Here is a 21716-nt window from a genome sequence, read left to right as displayed (position 1 = left end):
GGTTTAACGCATAAGTGTAGGCAACTCATTAGTGTTTAACGCATAAGTGTATTTAACGCAAAGGTGGATTCCTCCCGGGTGGGGCGAGCACATGGTGGGAGCCAGACGCCTCACCACATTGTGAGTAAATCATAAGTGGGCTCGGGTGTCCGCCCACACGCGAGTAACATACCAGTGTATTCCTCCCGTTAGGGAAGCTCTAACCCCATATTCCTCCCAAAGGGGAAGCTTTGACACGATGTTTCCCCCAAAAGGGAAGGCCGATTGTCATGTCTAAATAATTAATTAAATTCAATCCGCCCTGCGGAATAAATTCTATACAAAACTCAGGTTTTTCCATCCCCGGCCTCTCTCTGTCTCTCTCGCCGCGCCGATTCTGAAAGAACCTGTCCCTGGCGACGGGTGACACTATCCCAGCCCTGGTGCAGTGCCTGGCACATAGGAAGCACTTAACAAAGACCATTAAAAAAAAGCATCTACTATGTTTCGCACACTGGACTAGATTCAACTGAATCAAATTGGATACAGTTCTGGTCCTACAGGAGGTTGCCATCTAAGTAGTGGGAATATCTGTTATCAGTGGTCCAGGGAGCCACTGGGCACACAGTGTGCATGCTGCAGAATAAAAGCAACACAATACCACCCACACTGAGCCTGCATCAGCCCTGAGCAGACAGTTTGGTCATTTTTGGAACTGCTCAAGGAAAAGGTCCATCCACACTAGCATCAAAATAAAGCTCTCTCAAAGAATGTGTACCTGCATATTATCAATAAAGGGTGAAGGAATCAGAATTGCCTACTCTCAAGATTGTGAGCTTAGTGTGGGCAGGGAATGTGCTTACCAACTCTGTTGGATTGTACTCTCTCAAGCGCTTAAACGCAGTGCTCTTCACAAAGTAAATACCACTGACTGATTGCTCTTCAGAACAGGAATTTCTTTGAGAAGAGTTTCCCATGTGTTCATCAGAAAAATGGAAAAAATTGCTCATCCCGAAGGACTCTTTTTCAATCAATTTAAGATATTTATTGAGTGTTTACTGAGCGCTTGGAAGAGGACAATGCAATACAACAGACACATTCCCTGTCTACAATGAGCTTACAGTCTAGAGGACAGTCTTTCTTGGGCTAGGAACTAAGGGGAGGAAAAGGGGAAGAATTTGGGAGTTGGGATTTCTTTAGCTATAGAAGATACAAGCCTTTGCTGTGAAAGTGTGCATCTACCCGATGATGCTGGGATGAGATACCCTAGCATCTGGGGCTGGCGGGTCACTTTGATAAAGAGGATATGTTCTAAACCATGATCTTGGTGTGAGTGTGTGGTCCCTTCAGTAACAGTTACCTAGCGGGGCAGTCTGTCATACAAGTGAGTTTAGTGGTAACAGAATCTTATTTCTTGTTTCCGATGAGGAAATTCAGGCCCAGAGAACTTAAGTGATTTGCCCAAGATCACACAGGTTTTCTACTTCCCGGTGCCAAATTATTTACACTCGGCACGAGGCCCGATGACAATTCCCTCTGCAACGGAGTCTCCTGGAGTCACAAATCTTCCCACTAACGATAGAAGAGGTGCAAGCGGTTACTGCAGCACCCATTCTGAATGAGCTTGAGTGAAGAAGAATCAGTTCTTGTGCCAAGCCAAGGGAAATGGGCCTTACCTGTCAAAATGCCTGTTTCCCCACTACCTCTCCTCCCTATATAGAGGGGAATAGGTAAGTGCCAAAGTGTTAAATAATTAAAATATCATGAATTATACCACATTTTTATATGCCCAAAGGTCTCTTACATTTGTCATCCCATTTTTGTCCTCATACTATCCCTGTGAGGTAGGGATTTTCCCCATTTTCCACATAATTATAACCATTTTATTTGTTAAGCACTTTCTATGTGCCAAGCACTGGGACAGATACAAGATCATCAGGTCCCACATGGGGCTCATAGTCCAAGTAGGACAGAGAACAGGTTTGAATTCCCTATTTGCAGATGAGGGAACTGGGGCACAGAGAAGTTAAGTGACTCATCCAAGGTCATACAGCAGGTAAAAGAGGGAACCGGGATTAGAAACCAAGTCCTCTGGCTCCTAGGCCCATGTTCTTCCCACCAAGCCTTGGGATTTATTAGATGAGGAAACTAAGGTTCTGAGACAGTAACGGATTAGCCCAACCAGGACCCAGTCTTCGGACTTCTGGGCCCATGCCCTTTCCACTAGACCACACTGCCTGCCTAAAAAACAAAGCAGCCAAGACTTTGGAGAGAGATACACAGCCCAGGGTGCGTCCCCACAGGAAGCTCCAAATTACCTTTTAATTTTCGAGAGCTTGGCCTCTTCCACCTGGATGTATTCCTTCAAAGACTGCACCAGGTCTTTCTCTGCATAAATCAGGTCTGTCATTTGCCCTGCAGAGGAGAAGAGGAAGAAGCATTCAAGTCCACGCTGACACTCTGTGCAGACAGTCTTCCACAGGCCGGGAGGACCCACAGCAGCTAAGAGTGAAAAGCCAACCCTGCCGGTCAGGAGAAGGATCTCCGGGATTCTTCCCTAACTACACCAGATCAGAGGAGTAGCGTGACTTAGCGGATAGAGCACAGGCCTGGAAGTTAGAAGGACCTGGGTTCTAATCTGCCACTTGTTTGCTGTGTGACTATGGGCAAGTCACTTCACTTTCTAGGTTACCTCATCTGCAAAATGGGATTAATACCTTCTCCCCGTAAATTAAACTGTGAGCCCCACGTGGAACAGGGACTGTGTCCGACCTGATAAACTTTATCGACCCCAGCTCTTAGAACAGTTCTTGGCACATAGTAAGCACTTAATAAATACCATAATTATTATTATATTATTACCTATGGAGGTGAAGAACTCGGCCTGGACATGAACGCAGGTACTGAGGCAGGCCCACAGCAGAGACGGGACCCAGAGATGCATCCTGAATGAGGTTAGACCTGCAAAACAATTAAACAGGGGGGTTACTGGTGAGCACGGCAAAGAGGTAGAAAAGCCTACTATTCCCTTGGGTAAATAAAGTCAGTCAGTCAATTGTCTTTATTGAGCATTTACTATGTGCAGAGCACTATTCTAAGCACTTGGGAGAGAGAACAATACAACAAAGAACAGACATGTTCCCATAAAGTGAAAATCCTCTCAAAACCAAACTCTTCTGCTTCCATAATGTTCACGCTGTTTCTCCAGACTGTATCTACCAAATCTAGTATGCTGTATTCTTCCAAGTATTCAGAACAGTGCTCTGGACACAGTAGGTGCTCAATAAATATGGTTCATCGATTGATCAGAGTCATTGCAAGAGAATCTCCAAAGGGTGCAACATATGGTTGAGAAAAACTGGTCCCTAGACAAATATCTTGCTGAACTGCTATACAGTTATAATTAATATTATTGTATTTATTAAGCCAGTCTGTCAATCATATTTCCTGAGTGCTTACTGTGCGCAGAGTACTGTACTAAGCCCTTGGGGTTAGTAATAAAACAATATCACAGACACTTTCCCTTCTCAAAGTGAGCTTACTGCCTATTAAGAACTTACGGTGTGTCAAACACTGTGTCAAGCACTGGAGTAGACACAAAATAATAATAGCAGACACAGTTTCTGTCCCACACGGGGTGGGGAGAGCAGGTATTTTATCAGCAGAAAAAACAAGGCTCAGAGAGGTTAAACAATTGGCTCAAGGTCACACAGCAGGTCAGGGGCAGACCTAGGAGTGGAACCTGGGTGTCCTGGCTCTCCCTCTACGCCCTATCCCAAAAACTGGCACCCCTCCTCTGACTGCAGGCTGATGACTCCTGCTGATATCCCGGGAGACACATCTCATCTCCTGCAGAGGAAGGAGGGATTGGCGAGAGCAGGGAGAAGGAGAGAGGGACCAACTGGGAAGGGCAGAGTGGGCAGACCCTGGAGGCACTGGGTGGAGCACTGAAGAGATCGGGTGTGCTCCAAACGGAAGAGATCAGGGATTGTATTTCCAGTCCTGAATGGAAAGGGAAATGCCGACCCCAGTGAGCCTTTGCGGCAACTCCCCAAAAGAAGCCTTAGGGTGGGAGAGGCAGGCACCAAATCTTTAGAGCCCTTGGCTTCTCATCAGAACCCTGCTCACCGGCCCAGGGCAATACCGACTGGCTCTTATGCCAGGCTTTCCGCCGGCTCGGGTTTCACGGGTTTTGGAGCGGAGGCCCCTGGGGAAATGTTCTGAATCCATATGAGAACAGATGCAAAATAGTTGAGAGAGAGCCACGGCCCTACAGAGCCACAGAACCGAAGGCAGAATCGATAAAAAACCAACCCGATGGAGTTAGAGCGCCAGGCCTGTGTCTGACCAGGCTCCCGAGGGGCAGGGTGAGGCCTGGCTTCTGGCCAGAGGGCGGTGCCAGAGTAGGGTCCAGACTTCTCATTTGATTGTACTGCTTTGATTTACTGTGCCGTTCAAGTCTGGAGCGCCAGTCTGCTTGGCCTCAGGAGGCTAGTTTACAGTCATTCCGGTCTGGACTCCCTCCAGCCCCAGTCCAGACGTGTGGGCAGCGGAGAAGGGAAACTCAGCCAGAGCTGGTCGTATTTCCGGTTCTCCTCATTTTACGTTCTTTGGGATCCAACTATTTTTAAAAACATAACAAAACAAAAAACCCACCACATTTCCAATTTCACAGTGTTATACTCTGATACCCACAACTCAAAGGGTAGGGGACTGATACCCGGGTCGAATTCTGAATTTCAGTTGTCCCAGGGTTTATGTTCAGCATAAGCTGCTGCTAGTTCTAGTATGGGGTTTAATAGCCCTGGCCATAAAACTTATTGTGCGGATAAGCAGTGAGAAGTAGCCTGGCCAAGTGGATACAGCATGAGCCTGGGAGTCAGAAAGACCTGGGTTCTAATCCCAGTTCCACCAGTTGTCTGCTATGTGACTTTGGGCAAATCACTTCACTTCTCTGGCCCTCAGTTCCCTCGACTGTAAAGTGGGGATTAAGAATGTGAACCCCACATGAGCCTCTCCATCTCATTGCTCTAAAAGAGTTGGGGTGGAAGCGGTGGGGGAGGGATGTGTCTATGCGTACGTGCATTTGCGTGTGTGTGTGTCTTTTTTTATAATATCTTTTCAGTACTCACTATGTGCCAAGCACTATACTAAGTGCTGGGGTACATACAAGCTAATCTGGTTGGACAAAGTCCATGTCCCACATGGGGCTCACCTTCATAATCCCCATTTTACAGATGAAGGAACTGAGGCACTAATAAGTTCAGTGACTTGCCCAAGGTCACACAGCAGACAACTGGTAGAATCAGGATTTATTCATTCATCCATTCATATTTATTGGGCAGAGCACTGTATTGAGTGCTTGGGAGAGTATAACAGCAAACAGACATTTCCTTCCCACAACAAACTTACAGTCTAGCAGAGGAGAAAAACATTAATATAAACAAATAAATTACAGTTATATATAAGTGCTGTGTGACTGGGAGGGAAGATGAATAAAGGGAGCAAGTTAGGGTGACACAGTAGTGGGAAAAGAGGAAAGGAGGGTTTAGTCAGGGAAGGCCTCTTGGAGGAGATGTGCCCTCAATAAGGCTTTGAAGTGGGGGAGAGTCATTGTCTGTCAGATTTGAGGATGGAGGGCATTCCAGGCCAGAGTCACAATGTGGGTGAGGGGGTCGACAATATCAGGATTAGAACCCAAGTCCTTCCAACTCCCAGGCCCGTGCTCTACCATTAGGCCACACTGCTTCTCACAGCATACCCATACCAGAGTTTTTTTAACCAGAAAGGATCTGTAACTTAATTTTGCACTGATTCATTTTGCCTCGAGCTTCCTCTGAAGGCAAACCCAATGTAAAGCCGGGGGGGCCTGTAATTTTTGATCCTTGGTTATGAGACCTTCCAATCAATCAAATGTATGTATTGAGTGCCTGTGTGCAGAGCACTGTACTAAGCACTTGGGAGAATACAACAGAGTTGGTAATAATAATAATAGCAATAATAATGGTATTTGTTAAGCACTTACTATGTGCCAAGCACTGTTCTAAGCACTGGGGTACATACATGGTAATCAGGTTGTCCCACCTGGGGCTCACAGTCATAATCCCCATTTTACAGTTGAGGGAACTGAGGCACAAAGAACTTAAGTGATTTGCCCAAAGTCACACTCCTGATAAGTGGCAGAGGCGGGATTAGAACCCATGACTTCTGACTCCCAAGCCCGTCCTCTTGCCACCAAGCCACGCTGCTTCTCTACTGTGGTAGACATATTCCCTGTCCACAATGAGCTCACATTCAAGATGGGGAGAGAGACATTAATATAAGTAAATTACTGATATATAAATTATGGATATATAAATTACAGGTATGCGCCTTCTCAGGATGGAAGCAGTAGCTAAATAATAATGTCACAGGCACACCCTCTTCACCCCATTCCTCCTCCTCAGTCCAATCCGGTAACCTACACATCTCTTTTCCATCTTAAATCATTTCACCGGTAGTGAAACGCTATTTCCAGTGAAGCTTTAGAACTGCTCTAAGAGAGGCAAGACAGGAACTCTCCAGATGGAACAAGAGCTGCTCAAGGAGCTGGCTCATCACAGTCTGGATTCCCTCTACTCCATTCATTCGTGTTTATTGAGTACTTACTGTGTGAAAAGCACTGTACTAAGCCCTTGGGAGAGCAAAATATAAAACAGACACATTCTCTGCTCACAGGTTGATTCCTCCTATCATCATCATCATCGGTATTTATTGAGCGTTTAGTATGCATACAGCACTGTATTAAGCGCTCGGCAGAGTACAATACAATAAAGTTGGCGGAGAAGCTCCCTGCTCGCAATGAGCTTACACAAAATCCATGAGCAGCTCAGAGGTCCCCAGAGAGTAGACTAGTGAAAAAACTTATTTCCTTCTCCTTATCCAATTATTCACCTCAGACACTATAATTGGGTTGCCTACATGGCAAACCCTGCTTAATTTTGACCTGGGTTTTCCAGTGTTCCGCTAACCTTAAAATAGATGGTGACATTTTTCATCCCTTAAATATATAATAGCCATTGTCTAATGAGCTCTTCCAGGCAGCATATGAGTGCAGCTTTTGCCAGAAATGATCTTACTCAGAACAGCAAATTTCACTTCCCAGCTAAAGTCCTCCCCAGCAATCACTCCTCTGGACAGGGATTGAGCGTGATTTGATTACTCTGTATATTCCCTGGGGTTTAATACAGTGATGGACAGTTAGGAAGGGCTTAACAACTACCACAATTATTATGTGGTACTAAGGAGATGAGTACTCAGAAAAATGAAAAGTTGCAGCTCAAGCCTACCCACATGGTAATTTCATAGGGGCCTCTCTCACTGATATGATGGAAAGAACTGCTACCTGGGCCTTCCTCTCTGCATCTCAGTTTGCTGATATGTAAAATGGGGATCAGGCTGTGAGCCTCATGTGGGACAGGGACTATGTCTGACCTGATTATTTCATATCTACCCCAGCACCTGGTACAGTGCTTAGCACACAAACACTTAAATGTCACTATTCTTATTAGAGAAGCAGTGTGGCCTAGTGGAAAGAGTACGGGTCAGGGAGTCAGAGGATATTCATTGCTAATCCCAGGTGTGGGAGTACTGAGGCCCAGAGAGGTTAAGTTCATTCATTCAATCGTATTTATTGAGCGCTTATTGTGTGCAGAGCACTGTACTAAGTGGTTGGGAGAGTACAGTACAACAGTAAACAGACACATTTCCTGCCCACAATGAGGTAATTTGACCATGGTCACACAGCAGGCAAGTGGCAGAGTCAGGATTAGAACCCAGGTCCTCTGACTCCCAAGCCTGGACTCTTTTCATTGAGACATGCTGCTTCTCTTATTAGCATTTCCAACAAGGAGTTATTTACTCCAGCATGCTTGAGAGAAGTAAAAACCTTGAGGAAAGGAAGGGGAGAAGGAATGAAGCATACATGCACTGTCAGTGTGGGTTTTTGTCATTTGGCCATTCTGTCGCAGAGAAAAATTTGCATGTCTCCCCAACCCCTAACCCATTCCGCATAACATCACAGTCTTTTTATACCTGTTCATAAAGTGTTCAGGATCGGTATGACATCACTCAAAAGTCCATGTGAATCCCAAACCCAAAGTGTTCCTCGAGGGCCCCCTGATTGACTCACCTGGCTCCAGAGCCATACTGTTCCTCTCCCAAGTCCCTCTGAATACAGGTGCCACTTCCAAGTATGACAAGCTCTGTCATATTTTATTATTAATAGTAATAATGTACTAAGCATTCTTGGGCAGATCCAAGATAATCAGGTTGGACATAGCTCCTATCCTACAGATGGCACAGTTTAAGTAGGAGGAAGGAGTACAGAATTCCCATTTCAAAGATGAAACTGAGGTACAGAGAGGTTGAATGACTTGTCCAAGGTCACACAGCAGGCAAGTGATGGAGGCAAGATTAGAGTCCAGATCTCCTGACCTGTCCTCTTGAGAGGCAGCATGACGTAGTGAATAGAGCATGGGCCTGGGAGTCAGAAGGTCACGGGTTCTAATCCCAACTCCACCACTTGTCTGCTGTGTGACCTTGGGCAACTCACTTAACTTCTCTATGCCTCAGTTCCTTCATCTGCAAAATGGGGATTAAGACGGTCAGTCCTATGCGGGACAGGGACGGTGTCCAACCCAATTATCTTGTATCTACCTCAACTCTTAGAACAGTGCCTGACACATAGTAAGCGCTTAACATACACCTTAATTATTATTATTATTTCAACAAAGCCATATTTGTTTTGGATAGGGGAGGAGATGGGAGTCAATGATCAATAACTCTCATTCACTTGGTGTTTTAATTGGAAAGTAAGTGGCTTACACATATGATCACATTTATTCATTCCATACCCTTGAGAAGTTAAAATTGACCCCGCCTGTAATAAAAACCAAAGATCTTTTGACGTTGCCTTCTCCAGGTTGCAGAGTTCATCAGTGGAAGAGTCTGGACTAAAACCCCAGTCTCTTGGGTTCCTGCTACATATTTTACCCTAGACGATGGGGCTCCATTGAGCCTGGAATACTGAAATGAGGTTGGGATGAGGAGTCAGAAAGCTCAGATTCTAAATCCACTCAGCCACTAGTCTGTTGAGTGACCTTGCAGCATGGCCTATTTATTCCATTTTATTTATTTAGTGCTTACTGTGTGCAGAGCACTTTACTAAGCACTTGGGAGAGTACAATATAACAATAAACATACACGTTCTCTGCCCACAACGAGCTCACAGTCTAGAGGCCTAATGGAAAGAGCAGTGACCTAGGAGACACAAGACCTGGGTTCTAATCCCAGCGCTATCATTTCCACCAGAGTTCTAATCCCAGCTCTATCACATCCTGCTGTGTGACTTTAGACCGGTCACCACTTCTCTGTGCCTCTAATTCTTCATCTGTAAAATGGAGACAATACCTGTGAGCTCTATGTACTGTAAGCTCATTATGGGCAGGGAACATGCCTGCTAATTCTGTTGTACTGTACTCTCCCAAGCACTTAGTACAGTGCTCTGTGCATAGTAAGCACTCAATAAATACCACTGATAATCCTGTATCTACCCCAGAGTTTAGTACACTAGTTGGCACATACTAAACACTTACCTAGCACAATTATTAATCACTTACCCCCTCTGTGCCACAGTTTCCTTATCAGTAAGATAGGGATAAGATACCTGCTTCTTCCCACCTCTTTCTTAAATTGTGAAGTCTGTGTCGGGGACAGACTGTCTCCGATTTGATACGATATTTATTCCAGTCCTGGAAACACAGTAAATAATAAATACCATAATTATTATACTGAAACTCCCTTTGGAGCAACTCTCTAGAAATTCTCTCTCACTGGTAAAACATAATTACTCATAGCAACTGAAAATCCTTCTCAAGAGCAGCCAGCTCCAATTTTCTCCTCCAGAGCACAGAGGAAATAAGATCGCAAAATCAGTTACCATTTACAGTTCTTAAAGGGCGAGTACAAGGAGGGCAGGGAATGCTTCTACCAATTCTGCTATATTGTACTCTCCCAAGCGCTTACTACTGTGCTCTGCATACAGTATGCGCTCAATATATACAATTTAGGATTAAACAGTGTGGCCTACCAGAAAGAACAATGGGCCTAGGAGTCAGAGGATCTGAGTTCGAATTCTGACTCTGCCACACACCTGCTGTGAGACCTTGGGCTCACTTAAGGTCTCAGTGAATTGGTTTCCTTATTTATCAACAGGGGATTCAATATGTGCTCTCCCTTCTACTTAGATTGAGCATCCTGCGTTGGACAGGGAATGTTCTGACCTGATCGTCTTGGATCTACTCCAGCACTTAGTACAAAGCTTGATGCACAGTAAAAACACTCCACAAATACCACAGTTATGATTACCAAGGCCCCAAGTGGGGTTTCATTTCTTCGATTCTAGGGCTGGATCCTGTCTTGGAGGAGTTTCCAAGCTGAGACGAAGATCTGAAGCCACAAGAAAACAGGACTGGGTCCTGTGCATAGATTTCTTCCCAATTTTCTATTAAGTAGCCCTGCATTCTGATTTTCAGGCTACCCTCAGCTGTGTACATGCCACCCTCCTGTCTTTTCGGGTGGAATCCTGCCACCAACTGAGACGCTTGAGTCACCGCATCCCGAGTGATGTTGGCTGCCCGCACTGATCTAAGTTCATTTGGGCCAATTGTCTTTTCAGGCCAGAGAGACGCTTTTGCAGCCAACCCAGAGGACCGTGACTGCTCTAGCCATTCGTCTGACTCCACACCATATACCTGTATGATGGAAGGATTTGGGCCAGCTAAAAGAGAGCCAACGAAGAGACCTGCCAAGGATGAAGCTGCAGATTTGGAATAGGACTCTGCTCCATTCAACGCAGACGCTCTCTGATACGGAAAACCCAGCTGGCATGTTCATGTTTCCTGGAACCCGTCGTTGGATACCATGTTCGCAGCCTGAACGAAAAAACAAGGAAAGAGTTCCCAGCTCGCGCACAGCTGGGACTCTCCCGCTCCTCCCTTTCTTCAGAGTCTGAGATGCTGTGCCAAGGGGCCGGGAGCTTCCCAAGTCGAACAGCTTGAGCTTTACAATGTTTTTAGCAGCCTAGTGGTGACTGCAAACTTGCCAAAGCCAATAAACAGGCATTTGCGATCAACAAAACCCTCGCCTGCCCAAGCACCAGAAGCGCTTTTATTCGGTTTTACCACAGCTGGTTCCTCTGTTCCACCCCAAATCTGGAAGCCACCCTAATAGAGCAGAGCTTCCCCTCCCAGGGGGCCTGATCCCATCAGGAAACCGAACCTTAGCGGGTAGAGAAGCAGCATGGTGTAGTGGATAGGGCACGGGCCTGGGAGTCAGAAGGTCATGGGTTCTAATTCCTGCTCCACCTCTTGTCTGCTGTGACCTTGGGCAACTCACCCTCCGTGCCCCAGTTACCTCATCTGTAAAAAATGGGGATTAAGAGTGTGAGCCCAATGTGGGACAGGGACTGGGTCCAATCTGATTAACTTGTATCTACCCCAGTGCTTAGAACAGTGCTTGGCACATAGTAAGAACTTAACAAGTACCATAATTATTATCTTTAGGGTCATCATTTAATCAGTCAACCAATCAATTGTATTTACTGAGCATTTACTCTTTGTGGAGCACTGTACTTGGTGCTGGGAGAGTACAAAGGAGTTGGCTGACGTTCCCTGCCCGTAATGAGTTTACAATCTAGAGGAAGAGTTTACAGTGCAGGGTTGATCTTTAAGACCTGGGAGTATTCTTTTCCTCAGTGGTTTATGTTAAGTACTTATTCTGTGACAGGCACTGTACTAAGTGCTGGGGTATATATGAGTTAATCAAGTTGGACACAGTCCATGTCCCACATGGCGCTCACAGTCTTAATCCCCCTTTTTTTTTTTTTTTACAGATGAGGTAACTGAGGTACAGAGAAGTGAAGTGATTTGCCCAAGGTAACACAGCAGACAAATGGCAGAGCTAGGATTAGAAGTCAGGTCTTTCTGACTTCCAGACCCGTGCTCTATCCACAAGGTCACCCTGCCTATTTTCCTGATAGGCCACTTGCTGTGAAAGGAGGATTTCTCAAACGTTCAAGGGAGAGGGATTGATGGAGAATACTCAGCTCTAGACAAAAGAGGAGACCAAGACCTCCTCTGAGGTTCCCACAAGGTAAATTTAATGCATACTCCTAAGATATGTTATGTCTGATAATACCAACTTCCCATAAAACTGGATGGAAAAGCAGGATCACTTCAAATCAGTGAGTTAACTGGTGCCCACGTGAGTACAAATGGTTCCTGCAGGAGAGATGGGAAATGTCCTAGTAAATAAGCTGACAATGTTTGACACCGAGTCTGAGATTAAACCACTCCTCCAATCCTGCCAAGAAAGCAGTATAACTGCATGGCATGGAGGAAAGAGCATGGGGCTGTGAGCCGGGAGTACTGGGTTCTAGACCTAGCTTCGCCACCGGCCTGAGGTGGGACCTTGGGCAACTCACTTTACCATGCTGGTCTCAGTTTTCTTCTCTGTAAAATGGGGACACTATACTTGCTCTACCTACCTCTTACATTGTGAGCCTTGAACAGGGCAGAAACTGTGGTTGAGGTGATTATCTTGCAACTACCCTAGCCTCTACCACATTGTAAGCATTTAATAAATACCATAATCGGGATCTGGGGAACGAGGAACAAAAGGAGAAGGGAAATTTGCACAAACTTTCAGGCCTGCACCAGACTGACCTGGGAGAAAGTCAGGTTTGCCCCTCCAGCCCTTGCCCCAGATGCAAAATCACCTTTCCATATTGAGCACTATTATTATAATAATACTAATAACTACTATTATTATTATTATAGCCAGTACTGTCACTCAGCCTTCCTAAGTAGGAGGGTTCCCGCAGCAGGCTGTACCGGCACAGTCTGTCCTCTAAAAGAATAAACTTCTGGGCTGTTGTTATTGGAGTGGAGCCAGGGTTAAGTTCAGTAGAAAGCCACTTGTTGAAACAACAATTAAGGTGGGCGGACTCAGATAACCAGCAGTCTAGATAAGAGAACAACAAACAACTCTAGGATGGGCACTTCTCCTGTTGATTTCTGTTGTTTCAAGCAGTGAGGCCTCTGTTCAGACCCAAAGAGCCTCTGGGATCATGGAGGTGCAGCTTTCTGGCTTTCTGCTGTATGGAGAAGTACCGTGACCTAATGGAAAGAACAAAGGCCTGAGAGTCACAGGACCTGGGTTCTAATCCCGGCTCCGCCGCTTGTCTGCTGTGTCACCTGGGACAAGTCACTTAGCTACTCTGTGTCTCTATTCCCTCATCTGCAAAACGGGGATTAATAATAATAATAATAATAATGTTGGTATTTGTTAAGCGCTTACTATGTGCAGAGCACTGTTCTAAGCGCTGGGGTAGACACAGGGGAATCAGGTTGTCCCACGTGGGGCTCACAGTCTTAATCCCCATTTTACAGATGAGGGAACTGAGGCACAGAGAAGTTAAGTGACTTGCCCACAGTCACACAGCTGACAAGTGGCAGAGCTGGGATTCAAACTCATGAGCCCTGACTCCAAAGCCCGTGCTCTTTCCACTGCGCCACGCTGCTTCTCTTCCAATACCTGTTCTCCCTCCTACTCAGACTGTGAGCCCATATGGAACCAGATATCTTGAATCTGCCCCCCTAGTGCTTTGCACATAGTAAGCACTTAAATACCACAATTATTATTATTATTCCAGTAGCTGAAGCCCTGTTTCCTCTTGGCTATTCATCTCTGCCTCATCTGCCCTCATCTCCCTCTTTTAGCCCCACTGTGGCCAGAGCTGGGGGGAAGGAGGCGAGAGAGGGGATTCAATGGGAGCAGACCATGTATCTAACTCCCCTTCCCCGACCATCATAGCCTGCCTCACACTAACACTGGCCCAGATTTGGAATTGCTGTTATTTTTGGTTTCATCTCTCACACCGGCATGACACTGAAGCCATTTATTTTATCTTGTTCCGTGAGCAGGCAATGCTGCCTTGTTGAACTCCTGTCAAAATGTCTCTCTTACCAAACCTCTTGTCTCTTAGTTACACACACACACACACAAATCCACAACCCCAGAGAAGACTTACAGACTTTAAGTCGCTTTACAGCTGTGCCTCATCTCAGCCCAGCGAGGCCTCGACTTGAGTGGATTTTTCCTTCAGTAACAGAGCCAAAATTTTTCTTGGAGCTGGTCCAAAATGAGGACAAGTTTTGTGGAGCTGAAAATCATAATCCCCATTTCAGCCTCAATGTTGCTAGATGCAAATTCAATTATGTTTCCCAGCTGTTATATGCCTTCCATTGTTTCTTCCCAGGTTCACTTTATATTATCTCTCTCACTTACATACTTCTATTGTGTCTATGTCAGATGGACAGAGAATATGATGCATTTACTATTTCCTTTGCTTCCTACCATCTTTACACACAGATCCATGCTTGGGCACATTCATTTCAAATTCTTTTCTGCTTGATGACACAGGCACCAAATATTCTCCCGTCCCCATTGGGCTCATATCCAGCACGGGAGACGTAATAGCTGGTAAAAGTAGAATATGGTTTTCAGAGTCAAAACCTGGAAACGGGCCAACTCAAATACAGTGTTGATTAAAAAAAAAGGCTTTCCCCACCTCTCGCCTCTCCTCCCCCTCAACTATTCAACTCACGTCTCAGATCTCCTATTTTGTTCATTCCTTTAAGGGAAATGTTAAAGAAGCAGCATTGGCCTAGGGGATAGAGCACAGGCCTGGGAGTCAGAAGGACCTCGGTTCTAATCCCGACTTCACCACTTGTCTGCTGTTTGATCTTGGGCGAGTCACTTCACTTCTCTGACTGAGGGCCTCAGTCACCTCATCTGTAAATGGGGACTAGGACTGTGTGCCTCATGTGGGACAGGGACTTTGTCCAACCTGATTAGCTTGTATCCACCCCAGCGCTTAGAACAGTATTTGACATATAGTAAACTCTTAATACTATCATTATTATATTATTTTGAAAAAGTGAAAAATTAAGGCAATTTCACAATAGTACAAAACTAAACTCATGAAAAGGCAGTTTGTCTCTGATACAGGTGTGTGCGTGTGTGTGTATAAAACCACCAACCAGATATACCCCCAGGAACACACTCAGAAAGAACTGGCCAATTTAAAACTTAAAATCCTTCTAAAAATTGCTGATGGCAGCTTTTAACTGGACTTATTCATATTAAAGCCTGCCTTCCCCTCTAGACCTTGAGCTCTTTATGGGCAGAGAACGTGTCTCCTAATTCTGTGGTACTCTCCCAAGTGTTTAGTGTCTCCCAAGTGTTTAGCACAGTGCTCTGCAGATAGTAAGTAGTGCTCAATAAGATTGATTGACTGAGCTGTTCCCTTACAGAGGGTAGAGAGGAGGAAGGAAAAAAAACTGTCTCCGGGGGCCCAGAGCCACTGTTTGGGTTCAGAACATCGGCCCTGCTGGTGTGTTTACACTCCAGGCGCCGTTCAGCCGTCTCCCTCTTGAGAACAGACACTAATTGGAGGTTACAAGGACTGCCTAGTGCCGTGGCAGCTCACCCCCTTCCACCCTCTCCACCCCCCACCCAATGCCAACTAGCTCCTACTGGCTGTGCCTCTGGGCTAATGACAGCTCCTCCGGCCCCACCCTCACTTGGATTTTAAAAGGCATCACTGGCAACACTCCTCTTTGCTGTCATCAGTCAACTTCCAAATCTGAAGCGGAGTTGGCTGGCTTCCGCCCAGCTGTGGGGCTAGCGTAGGCCCCTGATGGACTTCACAAATTCTGGACAAGGAGACACCCGTGATGTCACACGCATCACACCAGGTCCCTGGCCTATGATGACATCACAGGCGCCAATATGCAGCAGTGCGCCCGAGTTTGGCTGGTCTTACAATATTGTTCAATTTCTTGAGTGCTTATTTTTACGATATTTATGTTTTTAGGCAATTCGTTATGCACTTACTATGTACCATAATAATAATAATGTTGGTATTTGTTAAGCGCTTACTATGTGCCGAGCACTGTTCTAAGCACTGGGGTAGACACGGGAATCAGGCTGTCCCATGTGGGGCTCACAGTCTTAATCCCCATTTTACAGATGAGGTAACTGCGGCACCGAGAAGTTAAGTGACTCGCCCAAAGTCACACCGCTGACAAGTGGCTGAGCCGGGATTCGAACCCATGACCTCTGACTGCAAAGCCCGTGCTCTTTCCACTGAGCCACGCTGCTTCTCTGCGTGTCAAGCTTCGCTGCTTCTCAGTACCAGGCACTGTACTAAGCACTGGGATAGAATCAAGCTAACCAGGTTGGACACAGCCCCTGTCCCATGTGGGGATCACAGTCTTAATCACTATTTTACAGATGAGGAAACTGAGGTACAGAGAAGTGCAGTGTCTTGCCCAAGGTCACACAGCAGACAAGTGGTGTTGGCGGCATTAGAACCCAAGACCTTCTGACTCCCAGGCTCATATTCTATCCAATACGCCATGCTGTTTCACGCAGCTTACTGTGTATACAGTCCTGTACTAAGCGCTTGGGAGAGTATAATACAGTAGAGTTGATAGCCATGATCCCTACCCACAAGGAGGGTAAAGTCTATACGGGGAGACAGATAGTAAAATAAATTACACATAGGGGAAACAGTGGAGTATAAGGATCTGTACTTAAGTGCCGCCCAGCCTCCCAGCCAGTACTCCCAGATCTTTGCGTTCTCCTCTTATCTCTGCACCAACTCTAATGCTGCTGTGGAATTCAGTGACGGAGGTGCTCAGCACGCAGAATTAAAAAAATCAGATATAAATGCATCTGGTTCCAAACAGGTACCAGGCAGAGGGTGGGCCAGCTGAAAACTGGACTTTCCAGTAACTCCGGAAGGATGACCACATTAGCCAGGGCTGTCCACTGGGGGTCAAGAGCAGGCCCAAAGGGGCATCGTAAACCATAAACACCTCGGGACTTGATGAGGTGGAAGCAGCCACCCTTCCCTGGGAGTGAAAAAGCCAAAGTTTCTGAAATACTGCCACAGTTCTGGATATTCATCTGAAAACACAAGATGCTCCAGCCTCGAAGGTCTGTGACTCACTGTGCTTCCTTCCTTGTCTCAGGAGGAAGGTTGTCTGTCTAGCTACCCAGAAAAGCCAACCCCAGGCCAGGAAAATACGTGATGTTCAGCATGAGGATTGGACTTTTGGAGATGAGTAGTTCCACGCTTGGACCACAGCAGTTTTTAGTAGAATTCCTGAGGGCTCAAACTTTTTCTGGCTACGACGGATCAGCCCAACCTGGGCTGAGGCTAAGCAACCATCTACTCAGGACCGTAGGCACGCTGTGGGCAGGGAATGAATCTGTTTATTGTTATAATGTACTCTCCCTAGCGCTTAGTTCAGTGCTCTGCACATGGTAAGAGCTCAATACTATTGAACGAATGAGTCAATCAACAATGATGATCAGCAGAGTCTCCCACGGAGGGTGATGGAGGAGTCTCGGTCTTAGGACTCCCAGACCACCACCCCGAATGGCTAAAGGGTTAGTATCTCTTCCCAGGGTGGCCCACTTCTGCAGGACCCCAGGACGATGGCTGGTTCACTTTCCAAGGCCACACTTAGGGCCCCGAGATAGAACAATCACCTCAAAATGCCTGCATCACCAAGGTTTCTGCCAATCCTCATCTGAAAATGATTAAGCACGCCCAGGAACTGATAGACTCAGCTATGTGCTCTGTTCACCATTTGTTTTCCGAGCCAAGAGGAGCTTCTGCCAAGTGCAATGCATCAAATTCTACCCAAGAACAATTTCAATAGCAACGAATCGCTCCGAGGCAACACGGCTTAGTTATGAAAGACTAAGCAGCGTCTGAATCAGCACATCTCCGCACACACACACACACACACACCCCCGCCCTCCTGGTAAAGAGGAAGTTTCACACCCACTCACCAAATCTCAGGTGTTGCCACTAAGAATGATTTATCAGGGACCAACAGCTAAGGAAATATTTTTGTCACATTCCTGTCCAAAATACAGCTGGTCCAAAAAGAGAGGAGGCAATCTCAACTCAATCATTTTCCCTTGAGTTACCCTCAGCCAAAAGCCAAAGGCAGGCCTTGGTTTGGTTTTCCTTAACCAGATTCAAGATGTCTTTTACAGTTGGTCAGACAAACCTTTCAAATTTATTACCTGCAAGTCCCCTGCCGCCCTCCAGTCAAAAATGTGCTTGTGAGACTCTGGAGGCAGAGGTGCTCTTGCTTTTAGAGGGAGGAATAAACAAAAAGCAAATGAAAAAAGTAAACATGGACAAACCACACCTGAGTCAACTGAGAAGTCTCAATTCCATTTTAATACCACAGTCCTTTTGAATAATACAATGGCTTCTTGAAAATTGCAACCCAATTCCAATTTTCTCAAAAGAACAATGTTATACATGGGGGACTAATTCCTGAACTAGAGGAGTAGCATGAACGAGCACAGGTCTGGGAGTCAGAGGATCTGGATTCTACTCCCGCCTCTGCCACGGGCCTGCTGCGTGACCTTGAGCAAGTCACTTAACTTCCCTCAAGTCACAGGCCTCAGTTATCTCATCTGTTAAATGGGGATTCAATACCTGTTCTCCCTCTTACCGAGACTGTAAGTCCTGTTTGCGGCAGGGACTCTGTCTGACTTGATTATCTTGTATCTTCTCAGTATTTAGAACCATGCTTGACACACAGTAAGCACTTAATAACCACCACAAGTGTTATTATTATCAAAATTACCCAGAATTGTACACTCCAATGGGTAATACAGCTCTATTAATATGTGTCTAGACTCAGAAAGCCTCCATGATAGGGAAACAACTTTTACTTCACTGGAAGTAAAATGATGTCAACCTCATCTGGGACTCTATCTGGTTACCGAATCCCCTGCTTCCTGGCCTCTCTCATTCCATTCTTGCCACCCCCAACATCTACCCTCTTTAAACTTTCCCTCCACTCCATCACCGTTTTGAAAATTGTTTTGCCACTTCCCCACAGCTCCTAGGTCTCTCCTGGCAACCATCCACGCCAGCTAGCTCAGTAAAGGAGGCTAATGTTGTAAAGTTGAAACCGACGTGTTGTAAAGTTGAAACCCGATGTAAGCCGGGAGACCGGCTACGTGCGGCTCGTCTCAACTCAAAACTTCGTAAGTCGAGGATTGCCCGGAGTACCCCTTTCAAGGTTCCACGGAATGAGCAGCGTTCCTGTTATTCTTTTGGAAAAGCCCAGAGGATCAGAGAACGATTCATTAGGTAACATCCTCTTTCCAACACCAAGTTTTACCTGAAAGCAGCTGGAGTTCTGGGATCTTCTCCTGAATCACTCCAGTCTGCAACACAGCAAAGATAAAAGCACATTAACTAACCGATTCAGGGCAAAATGCCTCGACCATGTTGTAATTCAACAAGACTGCGATCCAAAGCAGCCCCCCGGGGCCTATGTGCAGATGGAGGGAAGGAATCATCCATCACTGTCTCATCTACTCGATGGCGGTAAACCCCGTGCATGACGGGAGCGGGCTGGCCTGGCTCAGCCTCATGTCCACACTGCACATAATTCTGTTGAAATCCCTTCCTCAGCCCTTGCGGTCCAGAGGCCCACCCTCCCGCTCCCCCTCATCCCTGCAAAGGGAGCTGGGAAGATCCACGTAAATTTCCTTACTCGCCAGGATCAGACGCACCACGGAACTGTACTCTTCTTTCCCCCTACCTCCAACACAAACTTCATTCTCATTTTCAGCTCCAAAGAGCTCTGACAGATTGCTTCCTGTACATCTTCTTCTGTCAGAAGCATTGAGACCCCTTCGCTCATGCCCAAGGGTTCAGGGGGCGAGAAGGGGATTCAAAATGCTCCCAGCCCTGACTGGGGGCGGGGGGGGCGGGCTGGATAAACAACTTCTTCTGATTAAGCCCTCATTTCTTCTTCTCCCACTCCCTCCCACATCACCCTTGCACTTGGATTTGCTCCCTTTATTCACTCCTCCCTCAGCCCCACAGCACTTATGTACACAACCAAAATGTATTTATATTTATTTCTGTTCCCGCTTCTAGGCTCTAAACCTGTTGCAGACAGGGAACGTGTCTGCCATTTCTGTTGTACTATACTCTCCCAAGTGCTCAGTTCAGTGCTCTGCACACAGCAGCGTGCAATAAATACGATTGCCCGATTGGCCCATTGGCAATGTGGTGAACCAGACTGAGAAAACACACAGCTTGGCTTAGTAGAGAGATCACGGGCCCGGGAATCAGAAGAACCGTACTAATATCCGCTCTGCCGCACATCTGCTATGTGACCTTGGGCACTTCACTTCTCTGGACTTCGGTTACCTCATCTGTGAAATGGGGATTAAGACTGTGAGCCCCACATGGGACAGGGACTGTGTCCAACCCGATTAACTTGTATCTCTTCCAACGCTTACAACAGTGCTCGGTACATAGTAAGCACTTAACAAGTACCGTAATTATCAATTATTTTTATCATCATCATTATTATTAAGCACTCTCCATCATTCGGGATCTCCCAGCACCCGAGAGGGTTTGTTGGCCAACAATAGGGGCTGGAGGAGGAGGGGAAGGGGGGTAAGGAACCGAAGTCCCCCTCGGGTCAAAGCTCCAATCCTGGAGTGGACAGGCGGAATCCAGGGGGAGAGTCCGGTAGAGAGCAGGCAGAGAGCATCAAAGAGGAGTCGGATGGAGGGTGCCTCCGCCGGGCAGGGTTGGAGAGTCTCCTACTGCTGGGGGCTGGACCCACTGACCGGGGGACCCGGCCCCTGGGGGTGGGGGTAATAATAATACTAGTAATTAGGATGGTACTTGTTAGGCACTTACTACGTGCCAAGCCCTGTTCTAAGCCCTGGGGTAGATACGAGTTCATCAGGTTGGACACGGTCCCTGTCCCACAGGGGACTCCCGCTCTTAATCCCCATTTTACAGATGAGGTGACTGAGGCCCAGAGAAGTGACTTGCCCAAGGTCACACGGGAGACACGTGGCAGAGGCAGAATCAGAACCCAGGTCCTTCTGACACCTAGACCGAGCTGCTTCTCTAATCAGGGGGATGGAGGGGGGGAGAGAGAGAGAGTCCCTTACCTCTCCCCCAGCCCTGGTTTCCCGGGGGGCACGTTCCTGCCGGGCTGGGCTGGAGGACAGAGAGGGTCCCCGAGACCCTCACCCCAGCGCGCAATCTCTTCAGCGTGGCTCGGTGGAGAGAGACCGGGCTGGGGAGTGGGAGGTCATGGGTTCGAATCCCAGCTCTGCCACTTGGCAGCTGTGTGACCGTGGGCAAGTCACTTCACTTCTCTGGGCCTCAGTTACCTCATCCGGAAAATGGGGATGAAGACTGTGAGCCTCCCATGGGGCGACCCGACTACCCTGTATCCACCCCGGGGCTCAGAACAGTGCTCTGCACATAGTAAGCGCTTAACAAATACCAACATTATTATCAGCATTCACGCAACGCGCTCCCCGGGCACAGCAGGGCGGTGGAGAGCGCCCTGGGGTCGGGATGGAGGGGTGGTCCCGGAGGGGACGTCGAGGCGGGGGACCTGGGGCCGGGATGCAGGCGAGGGTGCAGGGACGCAGGTGTGTGTGCGCGCGTGTGTCCGCGGCGCGGGGGGAGCCCCATCCCTCCACCCCAGGAGGCGGGCGGGACACGGCGGGGGGGGGGGGGGCGGGGGGGCGCCCAGCCCGCCGCA

The 21716-nt window shown here is 47.2% G+C and overlaps 1 protein-coding gene across 6 annotated transcripts in view; it reads right to left on the bottom strand.

The window, feature by feature from the left end:
• P4HA2 (prolyl 4-hydroxylase subunit alpha 2) overlaps positions 1-21716 on the bottom strand; it is a 63168-nt gene that overhangs the window by 41245 nt on the left and 207 nt on the right. For 3 of the 6 annotated variants that reach the window (XM_039910229.1, XM_029051005.2, XM_039910228.1), the window contains exons 2-4: positions 19308-19353; positions 2842-2940; positions 2298-2394 (exon numbers count right to left, since the gene is read on the bottom strand). In XM_039910229.1, the coding sequence (XP_039766163.1) occupies positions 2298-2394; positions 2842-2923 (179 nt within the window). In that variant the 5' untranslated portion in view covers positions 2924-2940; positions 19308-19353. Of the gene's footprint in view, positions 1-2297; positions 2395-2841; positions 2941-9638; positions 9771-10772; positions 10906-18189; positions 18258-19307; positions 19354-21716 lie in introns of those variants that run through there. The other 3 variants (XM_029051006.2, XM_007669817.2, XM_007669816.3) reach the window with 3 other exon arrangements.

The sequence above is a fragment of the Ornithorhynchus anatinus genome, chromosome X1 (genome assembly GCF_004115215.2).
Source record: "Ornithorhynchus anatinus isolate Pmale09 chromosome X1, mOrnAna1.pri.v4, whole genome shotgun sequence".
NCBI lineage: Eukaryota > Metazoa > Chordata > Mammalia > Monotremata > Ornithorhynchidae > Ornithorhynchus > Ornithorhynchus anatinus.
This window is presented reverse-complemented; position numbering and strand designations above follow the sequence as displayed.